General features: G+C 45.1%; 2 protein-coding genes across 3 annotated transcripts; both read right to left on the bottom strand.

The window, feature by feature from the left end:
- Positions 1–609: 609 nt before the first annotated feature.
- LOC308114753 (uncharacterized protein) lies at positions 610–10,726 on the bottom strand. 2 transcript variants are annotated; one of them, XM_080471881.1, is made up of 3 exons: positions 10,406–10,726; positions 7,068–8,606; positions 610–2,155 (listed from the first exon to the last, which is right to left on the bottom strand). In XM_080471881.1, the coding sequence occupies exons 1-3, from the start codon at positions 10,518–10,520 to the stop codon at positions 912–914; spliced, it is 2,898 nt and encodes a 965-aa protein (XP_080328007.1). In that variant the 5' UTR covers positions 10,521–10,726; the 3' UTR covers positions 610–911. The 2 variants fall into 2 exon arrangements, with proteins under 2 accessions (XP_080328007.1, XP_080328006.1); XM_080471880.1 differs by lacking the exon at positions 610–2,155 and having other exon boundaries at positions 3,538–8,606.
- Positions 10,727–11,847: 1,121 nt separating this feature from the next.
- On the bottom strand, positions 11,848–18,947 carry LOC308114754 (uncharacterized protein; the record flags this gene model as incomplete). The annotated part of the gene is made up of 2 exons (XM_080471882.1): positions 11,848–16,868; positions 18,590–18,947. The coding sequence occupies 2 exons, from the start codon at positions 18,945–18,947 to the stop codon at positions 13,294–13,296; spliced, it is 3,933 nt and encodes a 1,310-aa protein (XP_080328008.1). The 3' UTR covers positions 11,848–13,293.
- Between the last annotated feature and the right edge of the window lie 698 nt (positions 18,948–19,645).

Below are 19,645 nucleotides of genomic sequence, written 5' to 3'. Positions count from 1 at the left end.
ACTGTGGACACGAGGTAAACTGGGGTACCCTACACTTACTGGGCAATTTCCTCAATATTTCATTAGTCAGAAGTGTCATGAGATGTTTTGTTGTGCTATATGAATTAAACTGAAATAATAAGATTTCAAGTCTAGTCAATTTAACGCCTTTAAAAATAGTTTCATTTTGATTTAAGTGAATTACAGCTTGCCCTTTTTTATTGTTAAAAAGGGAGGGAGGGGGGGGCTAGCTGTGTGTTTATATTATTTGGAGATATGGTTAATATTATCACCACCATGCATACATTACATATTACAGAATGGAAATAAAGCAAAAATATTTCACGAGAACAAACTAATCTTTAGGAAGACTTGCCTGCTGGTATCAGGAGATGTTGTTTTACCTTCTTTACTGGGACCGTCGTCTCCTGAATAGTAAAAGTTTAATGTATCAGGAAACATAGTGAATTCAGAAGATTTGACTTTGTGCCTCATTCTTTCTCTTAGAAAACCTAAAATCCCTCCAAAGCGCGATGGCTCTGTTTACTCCACCATTTTAAATAGCCATACATCAACTGAAGGACATTTCTGGTTAACATCCTCTGTACACAGAATGATGAACACCAAAACTCATTTCTAATGCACTTTATTGTCATTTGAACTAAGTTCATTGTCAGTTTGTCATGTTCAATGCCTTGCAAAACAAAGATTTCATTTAACACACCAAAAAACATAATAGAACGTAACATAGCATGATTTGTGATTAAAAATGAATGTTAAATAAATGTCAAATCCCCCAAAGAGACTCAAGTTTATCAGCTGTTCACATGATTTAGTTGAAAAAAAAAAAGAAAAAAAAAGTTGATTTGTAGCAAAGACAGTCATAATAGAACTTAAAGAGCAAAAATAAGCATACATTCTTCTGTGACACTTCATGCCTCCATATCGTCATCTTGTAGCATCGGTATTTCCCCGGTTGCATGTTTTATATAATGTAAATGCAGCCCTGCCATTTCATCAAAGCCCATATCACACTCAAAGCACTCCCACTTCCAGTATTTGTGCTCTCTGTGCATGCCATCGCTCTTCTCTTTCGTTTGTGACTCTGCAGCCTCTGACTCTGACATGTCGGACCCGGCGGTCACTGGTGGTTTGGGAACTCTGAAGCAATGCGACGGTTCTCCACAATCCGAGTCGGAGCTTTCAGGATTTGCACCGTCGTCGTCGTACTGCTCCGGGGGTTCACTTGGGTTTTCTTGCACATCCTCTCCTGATCCGAGCTGCTCCTCCACGCCTGTGTTGGCTCCTGGTTCCTCTTTGATGTGTGGGAGGAGGGGGTCTGTTTCAGTCTCTCCCTTCACTTCAGTGAGGGTGGAATCCCCCGTGGCCATACCGCGGCGCCACAGCACCGATTTATGCGTTTTTTTCTTGTGTACAAACAGTTTTCGGGGATGGAAGAAGCTCCTCCCACACACCAGGCATTTATAAACCCTTGCTTTAGGGAGCCGCTTTAACGATTCGGGCTTCGTTGGGCATCTCCTCTGCTTCACATTGTGATTTTGCAGGTGTTTATCTAGAGTCTCTTCAGTTAAAAAGCCTAAGGCGCAGCTTAAACACCAAAAGGGTTTCTGTCTATGTAACTCCAGGTGAGCCATCCAGGATTTCACAGTGATGAAGGATCGGTTACACTGTTCACACGCGGGAATCGATTCCTTGATTGTCCGACGCGACCTGTGAACTCTGAGGTGACTCAGGAGGCGTGTTTTCCTGATGAATGACAGCCCACAATCTGGGCACTCATACTTTGGCAGAATTGGCTCAATTACAGACTCTTTCTTCGTTGGTGGACTTGGATTCTCGTGTAATTTCTGGTGCTTTTGGAACGAAACCAGGTATATGTAAATCTTTCCGCACACAGAGCAGGTAAAGAAATTCCTCGGCTCAATGTTTGCAGCGGAGGAATGGCCGTCGCCTTGAACCTGTGCGAGTCCCGAGCTGCTCACATCTTTGCCCTCTTCTTCCTCAACTCTCCAAGAAATCAGCTCTGCTGAATTCCTGTTGTCTTCTGCAGTACCATCCTCTTCCTCCAGAGCGTGCTGGTGCAGGTGAGTCATGTAGTCCTCCTGCTGTTCGAACTTCAGTCCACAATCTTCACATGCAATGCTTCCTTCTGTCTCTACAAAGGGAAAATAAAACAGTATAAGCTTGCATATATATATATATATAACATGTGTAAACAGAATTAACTAGTTTATAAGACAAATTCTTATCCCATGGTCACTTTAATATTGAGAGTTGGTTGATATGCAGATTTTTTTTTTTAAATCACAAACCTGTGATTTCGATCTATCAATAGGAAAGTACTGTGATACATAGTGTGTGTGGGTGTGTGTGTGTGTGTGTGTGGGGGGGGGGGGGGGGGGGGGGGGGGGGGGGGGGGGGTGTTGGTCTTTTCTTCATATTGTGCTTTTAACTAAGCTGATTATTGACACATTTCTAAGTTTTCTATAGTTTTAATTGTGTCACATTTTGCTGCGACTTCATTTGTCTAGTCATCTCTGCCACTTTCTTTCCAAAGTTTTACTTCAAACACAGGTGCATCAAAAACAAATGAATATAAAGGAGAAGCTCTTCTTTTATCTAGAGTTCAATTCAAACAGTGAGAAGTCTTTGTAGTCAAGATTTACTAAATTAAACAAAAAAGCCTGTTTAGTTTTGACGACGCAACTGCATGTTTCCTGCAGGGTATTTATTGATCGGGGTCAACAAACCAGACGACCTGTTGACACTTCAATAATAATTCTCCAGCAGCAGCTTCCTAGGTTCACTCTGCTGGTTTTAGGCGGGTGGTGTCCTCCAGTTAGAACTTTAGCGTTTTTCAGCCAAAATAAGAGCCGCAACCTTTCTCTCCATGCAATCCAGTAACATTTCGGAGAACTTCTGGAGTCTGGGAAATCTGATGACGATGGAAACAAAGTCAAGATTTAGATTGATTCCACACATGTTACTCCGTGGCATTTATTAACATCAGTGTGAAAGTTTTCAGGTAATTTTATGTCCCATTTACTTAATTTAGATGTAATAAGAAAAAGAAAGTCAAACTAACTGAATTTTGTATGAACAAAATACTAAATATGTTCTTACCCAGTTGTTCTACCAACCACGAATGAGATGAAAATGCTTACCTCAGCAAAAAAATACATTTTTAAATTCACCCCTTACATTTCTTTGAGGCTTCTTTTTAAACGTATCACACAGCAGTTACATTTAAAAAACTACGGGTTATTTAGTAAAAAAAAAAATTGTTACTAGTCATTAAACATGGTCAAAGACTTATACTATGTTTAAAACATTTTTGATGAAATTCCCCAGGCTAATATAATATATATATATATGAACAATAACTGAAGAAAATGTCTACAGCTCATGGCATTACCCACCCAAAAAGTTAATCAGGAAACAGAAATAATTCAAGGAAACTGCACACATGATTTTCAAAGGTGTGTCCTGATGATAGTGATGTTAAATCATTTACACAGTGCAAACATTCTTGCAATAAAAAAAGAAAAGAAAGGGGAATTCCCTTTATTTAATCTTTGAGAGCTCTTGGACTTTCCACAACAAGCAAGTTAAAGAAGCAGTCAAATTGTGTATTGGTCATGTAATGGAAAAAAAAAATCAACAATAATTCTTCATACACCAAACAAATATTGTATTAGAAAAGTGCTATTCTAGACTGAGGAACTTAATCATCTTGCCACAACACAGATTTCTAACACTGAAAAGAAGGAAAACACAGGAGTCAAATCATGATAAACAATATCTACACAACATCCAGCTCATTGTGTCGTTAGTTTATGGGAGTGTGACGCCAAACCTCGGAGCGTCATGATCAACCAATCTGCATTAAAAGGTAAACATGTACACTGTTAAAGTTGTTTTCTGTCGTATATGCAAATATTTTAAGTCCTCAAAACATCCGAAGAGAGAAAATCAGCAGCAAAATGGGTAAAATAAAGACTTTCATGTGCATTATTGTTTCAATGCAGTCATAAGATGAAAAACAGTGTTGACAGCACTTTTAGCTTCAAATGCAGGAGGAGCAGAAATGTTTTTATACAGCTTTTCTCTTATAGCTTGACAAACCTCAAAGCGAAATCCCAAAACTCACATTCATGCCAGGTCTGATGAAGAACAGAGGCTCAAAAGTCTGTACATTTAAGTTGCCAACATAAGTCACATGTGCGTACGATACAGTCCAGTGTAACCGAAAGCCTGAGAAAGTAACCAACAGGACAGCTTCATTATCAAGAATCCCAGATCATGAACAGAACAACAGGAAAGTCAAATCAAAGGTCCAAAGGAACATTTTGTGAGCTCATGATTGACAGTTCAAAAAAAATTAAAAATCTACAGTGTCCTTGTTATCTAATAACCCCGGGCATGTTCGATATAGTGCTGGTGCAAATCACTTTCGTTGCGAAAAGTTGTTCCACATTCAAGGCATGCGAGGTCCTCGGGTTCTCCTGGTGATACGGGAGCTTCACTCGGTCGCTCGTACGTTCGCACACAATCCTGGTGGTGATCGATGAGCTCCTGTATTCCACGGAAGGTCCCGGGACAAAGAGAGCAGTGGTACGAGTTGTTGCGGTCGCACTGCTGCGTCTCGTGTTTTTGTAAAGCGGTTGGCGACAGAAAGGCTTTGCCACAGTGTTGGCACTTATGGCTGTTTTGCGGCTGGCTGCCTGGCTCAGGAGCAGCTTGTCTCGCGGGAGAGGATTGCAGAGTCTCCCCACTGCTCTGGGCTTTTGGGGGCTTTGGGGTCAGGGCGGCGCTGAGCCGGTAGCGGACCTCGTTGGGGAGGCGACACCGGACTTCGTCGTGCCAGGCGAGGTGCTGCTGCAGCTGATTCTCGGTCCAGAAGCCGTGGCAGCACAGAGCACAGCAGTACAGCCGGCTCTTCGCCTTCATCTTGTGCGTTCCCAGCTGCTCCTCCGTTTGGAAGGCTTTCCCACACTTGTTGCACTTAAAGAAGCATTTGACCGCGTGCTCGGACGCATGGCTGAGCGGCGGGGAGCTCTCGGATGTGGCTTCAGCAGTCTGGCTTTCCGTTTTAAACTCCCGTTTAGACTCCAGACACATGGTCTTGTGCTCGAGGAGCTCACCTGCACAGCTGCACGGCTTCCCACAATCCAGACAATGGATGGATTTTACGGGCGACACAGTTTTCTGTCTTACTTTGCCGACAGGACTGCTGTTTGTCGTGACTGTGGCCGTTTCTTCAGCCGATGGATCTTCTTTCTGGTTCGCTTGTTCATCATTGGAGACTAAGTCCTCCATTGGATCAAAATAAAGAATTTGCTTTCTCCCCTTTGTGCTCTTTGAGTGCACCTGCCAGTTGTGGGCCTGCAGACCTTTTGCTTTAGCAAAGGTCAAACCGCAGATGAGACAGTTGTGGATTTTAGATTTCGTGGACTTGGCACCGCTCCGACTGCAGTTTGGATCAGCCTGTTCAGGACTGTGTTCCAGCGGCTCGTCGACGTTCTGGTCCGCTGCCTCCAGTTTGACAGTTTGTTCCCTTTTAAAACTGGCAGATGGAGGCGAAGCTTGAACACCCTTGTGGGAACACCCTGGGCTTGAGCTCTTCTCACTTTGGTTTGATTCAGGTTCCGTCTGAGACTCGGGACTAAGGACATTGTGGCGTGCGGTGGACGGCGAGCTCTTCTTTTCACCGTGCCATCGTTTGTGGGAGCCGAGAGCCGCGTTAGTCAAAAATCGCTTCCCACATTCCGAACAATGAAATTGACTTTTATTTTGCCCGTCCGGCTTATGATCCCGAAGCGTGGCAGAAACTTTCAAATCGGCTTGTGCAGCAGAATTTTCACCATGAATTCTTTGATGAAAGTTCAGAGCTCGAATGACTGAAAAACTCTCGTCACATTTGTGACATTTGTATTTAAGTTTGCGCTTGCTTGGACTATTGAAGTTAACTTCATCCGTGTCATTTATCTTCACCTCTCTACTGTCCAGCTCGTTCTTCACCTCAGTTTGCACGTTTAATCGGCCAGAGCTTCCCTGTGTATGGACGGCGTCAATAATGTGAGACGACTCTGTCTTTTTGACATCTGGACCATCTCTTTTAATACAAAGCTTCTTGTGAGCCCTTAGCGAGACCTTGTTGTTGAAATACGCGAAACACGACGCACACTGAAGATCCTCCAGTGTGACTGTGGATCCTTGGGAAGATGGAGCAGGCCCGGTCTCGTAACCGTGGCTTTTGAGATGAAACTGCAGTGCTTTGGCCCGTGAAAACAATTTCCCGCAGTCGGGGCAGCTGTACGTGTTTTTTTGCAACTGTTCGACTTGATGCTGGAAAGACTTGATTGGCGGCGGCAGTAGCTGGTCGCTATGCACCACCTGGTGTCTGAGGAGACTGGAAAAGAGACGAAACGACCGGTTGCACAGTTCACATTTGTGATCTCCATTTTCGTGTTTACGCATGTGCAGCGCCATGATTCCCTTGTGGCGAAATTTTCTGCCACAAACTGGACATGCAACCTTCATTGAGGAGCGTGCGTGTCCATTAGCGGAGTGCAAAGACCCTGCAAAGCCTTTCCTCAGCCTCAAATCTGCACACTCCGTCTGACTTTGCTTATGGTGGGAATAAGCCCCCAAAGACCAAAAACCCTTTCCACACTGCTCACAGTGATAGACCTTTGGGCCCAGCAGGGTTTTATTAGGATTATACTCTTTTTTAGTGTCTGAAAGGTTCTCTCTCTTTTGCGCTGAGCAGGTTTTCAAATGGTTGAATAAGCTAGACGCGTGCAAATATGACATCATGCAATCTGGGCACTGGAACGGTTTGCTTTTTGGGTGATTTAACTGATGAGCTACAAAAGCAGAAAAACGAGTGAAGTTTTTACCACACTCGATGCATGTCAAGTTTGTTGTCTCTGCTCCCTCTTCCTGAAGCAGCACATCATGGCTTAGGCTCGGATCACTGTGTGCTTGTATGTGACTGCAGTGTGCTGCAAAGCTACTTGTTTGGTGGCCACAGGTATTACACGAGTAGATTTCCGCTGACTGACCTTCAATCTGATGTCTCCTCTTATGAACGCCATGAGACGTTCTGTGCATGCGCAGTGATGACGGACTAGGGAACCAGCGGTGACACTCGGGACAACGGAACCGATCCGTGTTCTCGGCCTCCTTTGTCGCCTGCACACTTGACTCGTCGGCTTGGTCAAAGTCGATCTGCACGATTTTCAAGTCCATGTCTGGTTTGTGGAGGAAGCCGTCTGCATCGTCCCTCGCGTCCTGATCCGATTCACACAGAAGCTCGAGGTCGGGGTCCACGTCTTGGACGTCCTCACCCTCAGACTCACTGGCACTGATTACCTGTACATTGAAATCTCCCGGTTCATAACTCTCCATGTCATCGTCACTCTCGTTATTGGGAGTTTCTTCAGTTGTACTGGTGGGACACAAACTCTCCTGTTGCACCTCTGACTCCGGAGAAGTCTGCTGATCATCCATTTGATTTCTGCCGCCTTCTGGTGTTGCTTCTTGGGTTACCGGATTGGAGACTGTCTGTGCACCCTTCTCCGTTTCTTTGAACGCATCTGTGTGATGAAGCTGATGGGCGTGGAGAGCAGAAGCCCTGGAAAACTTCAGCCCGCAGTCTTTACATTCGAACGCCTTCTTCTGTACCTGACACACCTGATGAAGAAACGACTTGGAGGGAGTCTCCCCGTGTGCCATGCGCCGGTGCCTGTAGTAGAACGTGAGCGTCATGAACACTTTCCCACACTCCTCGCATGGAAACTTGTTCGAGGAATCCGGAGACTGATTAGCATGCCATCGCTGGTGGTTGAAGAGAGCGAGGTGGCCGTTAAAAACCTTGTTACATTCGTGGCAGGAGAACTCATTAAAGCTCTTCTTTGTCTTTTGTTTCAGTTCTTCGGGAGAGCACTGGCTGTTGCGGCTGAATCGCTGGTGTGTTTTCAGGCGGTACAGGGCGGAAAAAGCTTTACCACATACACATTTGAAAAGGTTTTCCGAACAATTCTTCGCCTGAGGTTCACTGGGCTTGCCGTCTACCGGAGGTTCGCTCGTCTGCGGGGCATCTCCTGAGCTCTTGTTTTTCGACTTGATCAACTTTTCCTCGTGACAGCGGCGATGAGCGTCGAGCGCTGAAGCTCGCGAATAACTCCTCCCGCAAGACTCGCACTGAAACGACTTCTTTTTCAAATGTTCGAGGTCGTGAAAAACTGATTTGGAGGGCGGTCTGTGAGAGCGCTGGTGGTTGAGAAAGTGTCCGATCACGCCATAACATTTCCCACAGTCTGGACACTCGTAAGTCGGATGCTTCGTCGTCCCTGAATTTATCGGACCTCCAGGCGTCTCCTTGGGGAACTGCTCGTGATTTTTCATGTGCAGGTCGAAATCACTCAGTTCAACAAATGAGAGGGAACATAAAGTACAGAAATAAGGTGTTGCACAGTCCTTCTGTCCACTGTCCAACTGGTCGCCTGAGCACACGTTATCCTGTGGGTGTTGGCTGCAATGCTCCGAGTAGGCTGCCTCTTCCGTGAAGGCTTCTCCACAATCCCGACAGCAGAAAACCCCTAGAAATAGAAAAGGGGAAAATAGGAGGTCAAAGCCACTCCTGTTTCCACAGAAGAAAAAGAAAAGGAAAAAGAAAAGGAAAAACAAAACACTGGTGCAAACAACGTCTTTATTTTTTTTTACAACATAAAAAGGCTTCAAAGTGACAGTATAACCGCTGAACAGTACAATTTACAAAATGATAAAACTATAAAACTTAAGATGAGATCACTTTACGACAAAGGTGCAACATGGCGCTTTAGTTAGTCACACCACCAGCCACTGTAAAATCATTACTTGAATAAACCAATCAATGTTTAAATCAGGAGATTTTCCTGGAAGGTGTGTGTGTGTGTGTGTGTGTGTGTGTGTGTGTGTGTGTGTGTGTGTGTGTGTGTGTGTGTGTGTGTGTGTGTGTGTGTGTGTGTCTGCTCCTGGAGTTCAAACTGTTTATTACTAAAACAGTGCAGCAAACAGAATTTCTGAAAACATTTGAGGCGAGAAATAAATTGGGCAGTTGCAGAAGCTGTTCGTGTTTTGGTTCCACGACAGAGTTTTGGCGGTTTACAAAAGTTCTGCGACTCGTCGAACCTCCACGCAAATCTCCTGTGTGGGATCGTTTAGGTTTTGTCATTGAATACAACGGGGGAAGGAAAACAGTTTCAATGTCTGCAACTGTTGCTTGAAACATACCCCATTCGTTAAAGGAAACACGAGCAACCCACAAAACATGCACTGAAATCAAAGAGAAATCTCGGCCCATAAACCGAAGTGGAGACCAAACTGTGGGCGACGTGTACCATTGCACCCCTACATTACACTGTGCCACAAAATTCAACTCAAACATTTGGATCTTAACCTGCACAGAAAGCCGCCGACAACCGCTACTGCTGCCCGAATTCCAAAATTAGGTTTGTCGACAAAGAAATTAGTGGCCAGATCCGTATGCATTAGGTAGATCACTGTTGTCCCATTTGATTATACAAATACTTGACTACTATCACAATGATATTTAGCTTTGAAATACGAAAATGTTCAGACTTCGGTGCTTTATTGTGCTGCTATTGTCATACGTGACGGTATGTGTCAGTCACAATTGAGAGAAACGTGTAAACATTAAAAATGAAAAATGTAAAGAAAAAAAAAATGCATTTAAAAATGAAATACTTGAAAAATGTCCTATTTTCTTATTGACTGAAAAACAGGAAGATGTCCTGGATGCAATAATGCCGCAAAGGACATTTTTTAATTATTAGAAGTCATTTTGTATGTCTCCACTTTTTGAACAAGAATACAAAATATTAACAGTCAATTGATCCGTTATCATTGTAAGGTTATGTTTGTTTGCAAGCAAATACAAGAACTTGTCTAATAAGCCTTTTGTCTCTGGATATCAACAATATTGAATCAAGTTTTTATCCAATATCAGTGCAAAGTGATGTTAAAGTAGTTGTTTTTTTTTCATTACGCAATGTGTTCAGTCGCAGAATAAAAGCCCACACTGCATCGATTATGTGAACCAGTCGTGATTAGACACATTGCTTTGGCTGCAGTGTTTGCATCCAGATAATATTTTATGATCGGAACAAAACAAAACAGATTTAGATCCATGTCTGTTTGCTCTCTGTAAGACTGGGAGCCGCGTCTGATCAACACACAAGATGGACCATCAATCACTGTGCATTTCTCCTGGTGTTTAATTGTCCGTGTGATCTAACGTGGCGAACTCGGCGTGGGAAGGCACAGACACGTGAACCCTCGCGCTGCCACACGTAATGGACATGATCGACCGGGATGCCAACAACTGCAGGATACTCACTGTTGGGAGTGTCTCCAGTCGATGGATCGGCGTCCTTCCCGGGGGATGTTTCGTCCTCGTTGGGGTTGTTTTCCATCGCGTCCTCGCTGATCTCCGCCGGGGCAGACTCGTCCATCTTGGCGTGGCTCTGTGAGCTAGCTGACCCTGAGCTAGTTAGTTTCTCACCACACCAGTTATTATTGAAACAGTTCCTCAAGTCAGCTCATCTGCAGTCTGGACACGACGCATCTTAGAATGGAGTGAAATAAGTGAGTTATTGGCGCTGAACCTTGCTCTGTCCCTACTGTTGAGGAAATATTAGCCGATTTACTGTGCGCATGCGCATTGAGACGTCGCGCCCTCCCTTTACTCGTGTCTTCTTCTATTGTTTTGTTTCCGCTGCAGCCGTTGTTCTTCTTCGTTGGTTGTCGGCTGACACACAGGCTGAGCTGCAGTGACGCCTGTTGTGACACACGAAAACTGCGTGGTTCTCACTTTTACTGCGAGTTGATTCTTCTCTTTCATAGGCTGATATTTAGCACGTGCATAATATAGAATAATTGAAAACCCTGACCGTGGGGCAACATATTAAAAACATACCAATATAATAAAGTTGAGCATAACTGTATGCATATACTACTCAAGAAAAGTCAGGAATATTCAGCATTTCGGTGAAATTGCAGGATTGACCTAAAATACGTTAACCTTGAATTTAAGTAAAAACGTTTCAACGTTTCAGTACTTTTTGCACAACTTGCTGATCTCTAACAAAAAACTTAACGCCAAAATTCACAACGGGTGTTTAATCTGCGAGTCGACTAATTCAGTTCCACATTAAATTAGAACTGGTATTTACAGTCCTCCTTTTCATGTTGTTCACATTTGTATATCACGAGATCAAGACAGTGCTTCACACTTGATCAACTGTACATGACAAGTTATTGAGATAGGGTTGTTTTTTTTGCAGTGTAATAGCCACAACTGTTGTTGGCTTTTTCCCCCAATTAATTATTTGAAATTAGGAAATCACCATTACATGCTTAAATACCCTACTTTTTTGTCACTGGAACATGAACTATTTATTTACGATTGACAACCTCCAACCATACTTTACCAGACAAGCATTATAGATGTGGCGTTCATTCTGAACAGTTTGACTGTCCATAACAACAATCGGACGTTGAGCAGCAATTATACGAGCCAAGCATATTTCACATTTACCCAGGAAAACCCTCTGGAGGAAAAAGAAAACCATTCATGCTGGACAAATACCACAGGCCTGTTGCCCTGCCGGTTTGAACTAAGACCCTCCAAGTATTTTGGGCATGCATGTTGTGTGTTTTATCAGTGATGTCTCACACCTGAGCATTAGGGATATCATTTGAATCTTTCAGTGAACATTCAGATTCAGACACTATACATTTAGGCATTCTGTGAAGCACTGAACCACACAAAGTCGTAACCAAAGGTAGATTTATTTCTAATCCAACAAGTAGATGTCTTGGGAAGAAAAGAAAAAAAAAAGAAAGCTAAATCCATGCTAATACAGTGGATAGAGGTAGAAGGGCACGTTTTGAATGAAGCTGAAAGCTTAAAATGCACAGGAACATTTTATTTCAAATTTTTGTTTTTCACAAATGAGCCATGTATTTATTTTACAGAAGAAATGAAGGTTTTCAGTCACTTACTGGGTCAGTAAAGTTGAGCAAATGCAGTTTTCTTAATGGCAAAGATGAGAGGGCACTCAGCTAAATCTACAATTAGGAGTAATCTACAAATTAAGAAGGAAATCATTGTTATTCACAAAAATACAGTAAGTACTCAAAAATTGCTTAATTTGATACATAAGGGTATATTCCAATCTGAAATCTTCTTTCTGGTAAGAAATGCCCATTAGATAGCATCAGTTCGACCTAGAAGAGGTTCAAAATGTCCTTAAAGTCATCATTCATGACACTGACAGGGATTTAGGAAAGTGTTAAATTAAGTATAAGTTTTGTTTGCCTTGCCATTGTGAAATAAATCTATACAACATTGCAAGTTTAATCACTTTAGATTTGTATCTATTTAATAGCAATGTTGTCAGTGATGGAGCCAAACCATTACAATTAACGGCCCTATGTAAAACTCTCGCTGAGAAATGACCTTTGACCCGTCCTGTCACATTTTGTTGACACAAAAAAAGACAACAACAAAACAAACCGTTATTAAATATTTGGACCCAGACCACAAACCAGTGAACAGAAATGTATCGTAGCAGGATGATACTGTTTGAGTACAGCTTTTTCTCGTATGACTGAAAAGATGTGACCACAGCAACCGCTGCCCCCACCCCCAAAGCAAAGTCGTCTTTTAACTTCACAGTATCGTAGTCAGACCTGCTCTGCATTTGGGGAGTTGAGTTATGTTGAGTCTCGTGTAAGAACAAACTAGGCCTGAAATACCAGGACAGCAAACATGCAGACTGCACTCATAAAAAGGCACACAGTATACTGTACATGGAAAAACAAAAACAGTACAAATGGTTCAGGACAAATTAACAAAACTAGAAAAGTACTAATATCTAAATCTAAGGTTTATTGGCAATAAATGCAATGCAGACAGTGGAACCTCGTCAACCAGCACCTCGAGTATTTGGATAACTTTGGAAAACAGTGAAACCAATTTAATGGCACATGTGCACACTGCTAAAGACGCTGGATGTAATCCAATCTGGAGCTAAGAGACTTGAAACGTCTATCAAGTGTACTACACTGAATCTAGTTTCACCATTAAATATTTATTTTAATGCCCAACTGGTCAAAACAGCAGAACTGAGCGACAAATAAACGAGGCTCCACCAAGCAAAAAAATTTGCAGGAAAGCAAATAATAAAAAAAGAAAAAAGTGTTGCTGCTAGTGTAGAAATGTCAAATCTCCCCCTGCGCATGTTGCAAGTAATGCATTTGTAGATCCAGCTCCCGAGGGAGAGTGCGTCCACATATCATGCACTGGAGAAGTCGTTCGGGGGGGAAAGGCAAACGGGCTCCGAGTTTGTGAGGTTCTGTCCGCTGGGCAAGCTGAGGTAGGGGCAGAGCCTGTGGCATGTGGGGCCGCTCGCTCATGACTGCCTGCGGTGTGAAATAGATTTTTGGGTGTGGGGGTCTTGGCAGTGTACCGACTGCGACAGAGTGAAGAGGGTGAGTGCCGGGCAAGGCAAGAGGAGGGAGTGGCGCAAGTGGAGCCGAGAAAAAAGGAGACGTCTGATTTATGATTATCTGAGTGCCTGTTACTATTGGTTTTGGCTGCAGCTCCGCCCCGCTGCCTGGTTTGAGTTGTCCAGTGAGCAGCGTCTGAGGACCCACTGGGGCGCTTTGGAAGCCCCATATTGGAGTTCCTATACTCTGGCCAAAACGAGGCTCGTACTGGATGGAGATGGGAACGTTCTGCGTTGCTGTCTGTATGTTGGCCCAGCCAGATGACACCTGATTTTGTGGTGGCTGAAAATCTGGATTCTTTACTATTTTGTCAGTGGAGTTTATCGTCTTTGGAATCCCTGGAGGCGTCTGCATGTCCCACAATGTGCCACCGACCCCAAGAGAAACAGAAGTTGAAATTGGAATAGCACTGCTTTGGTCTACTTTAACTGAGGTGGGTGCACCTGCCAAGCCCGAGGCCCGCGACTTCTGTGGCTCGCAGCCGTTCCACGGCTTCTCCTGCTGACTAACAGTCGGCGGTTTAGCTTGGGGATTACTCAGGTCCCATGCTGTGCCCTCCTTCAAGGGAGGTGCGGACAGCTCTTTTTGGGACTGCACAGGGGCCACTGCCCATCGCGATAGCTGCAGTTCCTGGCCGACCTTTGAAGAGCTCTGTGAATTCACTAGCACAGCAGGTCTGACGCTCCACAGGGCGGCCCCTTCACCATAGGAGGAGGGAGCAGAAAAAGTAAGCTGCCCAGAGCTTGTGGAAGCGAGTACTGTGGATGATGTGGGTGTGCTACTCCAAGTAATGACTCTGTGCTGCCTATGCTGTGTCACCTCACTTCCTGCTGATGGGCTAGATTTGTTCGGCATGGACGCAGAGATGGAACTGACAGAAGACGTGCTCTCTTTTACATGTGCCGAGTTCAAACTCTGACCTGAATTGGAGACCAACTGAGAGACATCTGCCCTGCCAGCACCTCTCTGAACTCCTGGCTTCACCGGCATCTCAGACTGTGAAGCTCCATGTTGGGGCTGTGATAGCAGAATTGGCATCACCTCCCCACCATCCACTTTCCACTGGACTGGTTGCGAGTTCACCTTGGACATCCATGACTCCTTCTGTTTCATGCTTTGTGAATCCATACAAGCTGAGGGGACGGAAGACGGTGCCTGAGTTGCCTGTTGTTGCACCTCGGCATCTCTCTGTGCAGGAGCCGAATACAGAGGCTGATTAGAGGCAGCCGTCGCCGAGGCCCCTGAAGGTCGAGGCCAGCCCCAGGTAAACCTACCCCCTCTCCTCCCCCGGTTACCCCGGCCTCTCATCCTGCTACTTGATTGGAATGAGCTGTATTGGCTGAACCCCTGCCGCTTGCGAGCATGGATCTTCTGGTGCACCAGCAGACTGCTGAACCAGGAGAAAGTCTTGTGACACTCCTCGCAGCGGTGAGGCCTCTCTCCTGTGTGTGTGTTCATGTGATCGCGGAGCAGATAGGCCAACCCGAAGCTCTTGTCGCACTGGTCGCACTTGTGAGGTTTGTCACCATTATGCGACAACATGTGCTGTTGCAGCTGGGTCTCGTCGCTGTAGCCTTTGCGGCAGCTTGTGCAGCGGAACGGCTTTTCCTGATGCAACTTTTGATGTGTTTTCATGTTCTGCAAGAAAGCAAAGTCCTTCCCGCAGTCTGGACATTTGTATGGCTTCTTGCCTGTGTGAATGATAACATGCTGCTGTAAGTAACTGCTGAATCTGAACGCCTTGCCGCACACTTTGCACTGGTACGGCCTGTCCTTGGAATGTATGCGCATATGCAACTCTAATACTGAGCGATGGCGGAAAGTCTTTTCACACTCAGAACACTTGTAAGTCTTCATACTTACGGTCTCACCTTTCATCTTTGTTTGGACATTATCGTGGCTTAATGGAAGTTGCAATACAGGCGCTGCTTTTGGTGGCGTTGCCAGCTTTTCTAAGTAGGCGAGCGCCTTGTGAACGCTTAAGAGGTGCTTGTTTAGACTGGACTCATCACGGTACACACATGGACAGTGTGGGCAGGTGTGTCCCGTTTCCCAGTGCTTGTTATTCTCCTTCGGGGGCCGAGGAGTCTTCTCCAGCGTCTCGTGTTCCGCCTCGTGCACCAGCATGTGGGCTCTCAGGTTAGCTGGCGTACAGAAGCTCTGGGGACAAAGTGGACAGGTGAATGAACGTTTCAGTTCCTCGTTCTGGTGAGTGTTCTCCTTTCCCGGCCCTCTGTTGGCCTCCTGCACAGAAACAGGAGCCTGCTTGTTGAGCGGCTCACTACAGGAGTTGGATTTGCGTAGTCTATGCTGGCGACAGTGTGCCTTCATATTCTGGGCAAAAGCGAAGGTTTTGCCACACTCGGGACAGCGGAAAGGCTTTTGGCCGGTGTGCAGGTACTGGTGCTGATGGAGGAGGCTGCTGTACTTGAAAGACTTTCCGCAAACGTTGCACAGATGAGAGCGAGTGTTGGCTACGTGCCTGCGACGGTGGTCTTCCATGATGGAGTAGTGTTTGAATACCAGGCCGCACTCGGGGCACTCGTAGGGTTTGAGGACCGAATGACACTTCTGGTGGAGGCGCAGGGCTGAGGCGTTAGGGAACGTTTGGCTGCACTCTTGGCATGAAAAGATGCTCTCCTGGGAATGGCTCATTATGTGCTTCGTAACGGACACCCGAAACTGGAATTCTTGGCGGCACAGCGGGCAGTGGTAAGGCTTTTCTACTGTATTGCTGCAGTTGTGGTCCCTCAGCTTATCGACTGTGTTGAAGATCCGGCGACATCCTGCACATTGGAACATCCCCTCCTCCTGTGTTTGCGCCTCCTTCTTTGGAGAAATAAGTTGCTCCTCCTTCGCCTTGTGTTCGTTTTTGTGTTTGATGAGGCTGCTGCGATGCTCAAAGGTAAGGCCGCACTCCTTGCAGGTGAGTGGCGTGAGGTCTTCCTCGTGTGCATGAAAGTGTCGGTGAAGATTGAACGTCTCACGGCGGGTGAAACACTTCCCGCAGTCCTTGCACACCAACCGGCTCCTGCTTTGTTTGGATGGCGAATTAGCACCGCCCCCCTGGTCCATTTCATCTTCGTCCTCATCTTCAGCAACATCCCCCATCCTGTCGACTTCGGCCATCAGATCCTCTGCTGATGAAGTCTCTGAGCTCCTCTTATCATCGTGAAGGGGGGCTGCCTCATCATGGGCCTCGTCCCCGTCTGCTTTAGAGGTGATGTTGTCTTTATCGCAGGCAATTGATTGTGTATCTTCAGCGCTGTTGGTGTTGTCTCTGGTATCTGGAAGAGAAACAGCACAAACATTAGCAACTGATTTGTGTGCATGTTGTAGTGACTGCTGCCTTTCATCTGGTTCAGTGACTTTGTCTATTTTCATTTTTGGAGTCTGCTCCAATCAATTCATTTACTTCATGTCCATGTTTGAATAATAATATCTTTCTGCATCACATTATTATTTACTGGCACCGTTTGTTAACTCCTTATTTTGTTTCTTTTCGTATTATTTAAGATGAAATGAATGAAATTATACCATGTATTTCACAGCAGTGACAATGCTTAATTTTATCATTGACTTTGTGACAATAAAACTTTTGTATCCTGTTAAAATAAATGTTAATGTAAGAGCAAATGAAAAGCTTGTCATGCAATAAAGAAAACACCTGAACTGGCTAAATGCCTGTTTGCCTGTGTATAGCCAGCTCATCAAAAGCATGGAGTCGAACCAACAGTCTGAACTCGGAAAACAGTCCATTGTTCCACCCGCTCTAGTTGTGACTTGTATTAAAGCTCATCCTGCACAGACATCCTGCTGCGTGTAACCTGAGACACTGACGAACATCTCGGGTCACGTGTGTGGAAAAAGACACTTCAGTATCTTTCATGAGGGGGTTGATGATTATGCTACTTTGACATAAAATTACAAAACATTGCAATTTTCTTTTTGAAATCAACAGCAATAACAGGAATGGAATGACAATACAGAGCTGTGCTGTCAAATTGTGATCCTCACGGGCGACAGTCTTTATGTTTTAGATGTTGCTCTCTGAATTGAGGAGCTTGTTATCACGTTATCACGGCTGCTGGCCAAAACAATGCACAGCCGTGGTATTTGGTGTCAGAACTCCATCAACTTGGGGAGTTTTTCACAGTTAATGAGAGGAGGAGAGGTTATCCAGCCATGCGTTTCATGCATCTGATCGGTTTTAAATAAAGCCCAGCCGAAAATAACCAAAACAAAGTTTTAGTGGGATATAATGGGAGGAGCTTTTGAACCCTAAAAAAAAAAAAAATGCAATACTAAGCCATTTCAAATAGTTATCAAACAGTGTACACTCTCATTCTGAATAGACAGTTTCAAAATGTGCCGGATGTTGCTCCCGTTTCGTTTGAGCATCCTTGGATTAACCGCTGGATGTTTTCTGGCAACAGGTAATGACTGCTATCTTTCAACTGCACACCTTTTCCACAGTCGGACACGAACGATCATAAAACCTGGCTGCAGCTGCAGGAACAGACCCAACGGACTGTGTGAAGGCTGTGGGGGTGGCAGCGCTTCCATCCCAACAACTTCTGCAAGTATTTCATTGTTTGGGGATTAGTTACACACTCAGCTAATCAATTCGCCTGTGTTGAGTCTTTTTTATTTAAGTCACATTATATAAAACACGAAAGGTGTAAATTCACTTCTGAGTGTAATCTCTGTTGAAATAGCGGGCGGAGACTAAGATTTATGACAGAGTCACACTATCAATTGTTGTGACAGAACATCAGTGTCACCAACGACTCAGCAGACCAAATGTAAACAATGTGACTCTGGCTGTTAGCATGTGGCTAACAGAGCTCTCTCCCTCCCTGCCCGGGTCCTGGCAGCTCCGGCTCGGTTCGGTTCAGGTGTTGCGGGGAGCAGCTCTGTCGGTGTGCACTGAACCGGCTGCGGGAGCTACAGCTCGTTTCGCCCGGAGGCCACAGCCAGCCCCGGAATACCTCCAGTGTTAGCGTACCTCGCTCCGCCGCTTCCTCCGCCTTGGTCTCCGCCTCTTCCTCGTCGTCTTCGGGTTCCGACCAGTCGAAATCCCGCTTGTTGCTGCTCGGAGCCTCGGTCGGCCCCTCCGGTGAGACAGCCGCCGTTTTGTCGGCTCCAGTAGCGGATTCAACACCGACATCCGGATGGCTGGCGGTGCCGCCGCCGATGGCTCCGGGCTCATGGTCCTGGCTTCCGGCGGGTTCCTCCGGTGCTTCTTCGTCTCTCGGACCGGAACCTCCAGACTCCTCTGCCTCCGAGCTCTTCTTACAAACTCCAATATCCTCCGCGGGGGGGTTCTGCCGCTCCGGAGACTTCGACGGGTCTACGGCCGCCATGTTTCACCCGTGCACCCCCTTGTCCAGATCACACGGGATACCGCGAGCAAGTATCCGAGCTTCCGGTTCCAACTTTCAAAATAAAACGTTGCCTCCCGTACAACCGGGTTCCGGTTTGAACTTTCAAAATAAAACGCCACCAGTCTGAAGCCACGTGCGTGTTATTATTTTAACGAATCGAACTGAAAGCTTTAAATTTAACATTCCCCTCTTCATTCCCGTCCAATGTCTGTAGCTCTGCACAACAAGCTCTTTTTTTCACAATTAATTAAGGTCATATGACGAAACCTTTCAACAATTTTTTTTTACAATTAACAAATTGTTGCATTTACACCGTTAGTTTTTTTTAATCATGTTATATATTTCGATTTAACGTCTTGCTTCACATTGTACTAAATGCTATTCATGTGACAGAGAATTGCGGTATTTAATTAGCTTTACTTTTCATGCACTTATACACTCACTTACACGTATATAGGCTATTTAGTGTCACCAATTCACCTCAAATTGATGTTTTGGGATTTTGGTAGAGAAAAGAGGAGAACCAGGAGATAACCCATACATGCACTGTAATCCTATGCAAACTCTGCACAAAAACGCACGCGGTCAGATTTGGGTTTCAATCTTGCTCAAGGACATTCCAACATGTGGATATAGGAAAGCAAAGGTTCCACACTACTGATAGTCAGAAAAACTAA

Source organism: Lipophrys pholis, assembly GCF_963383615.2.
Source record: "Lipophrys pholis genome assembly, chromosome: 9".
Classification (NCBI taxonomy): Eukaryota; Metazoa; Chordata; class Actinopteri; order Blenniiformes; family Blenniidae; genus Lipophrys; species Lipophrys pholis.
The sequence above is the reverse complement of the archived record's forward strand: the minus strand, read 5'-3'. Positions and strand labels throughout refer to the sequence as shown.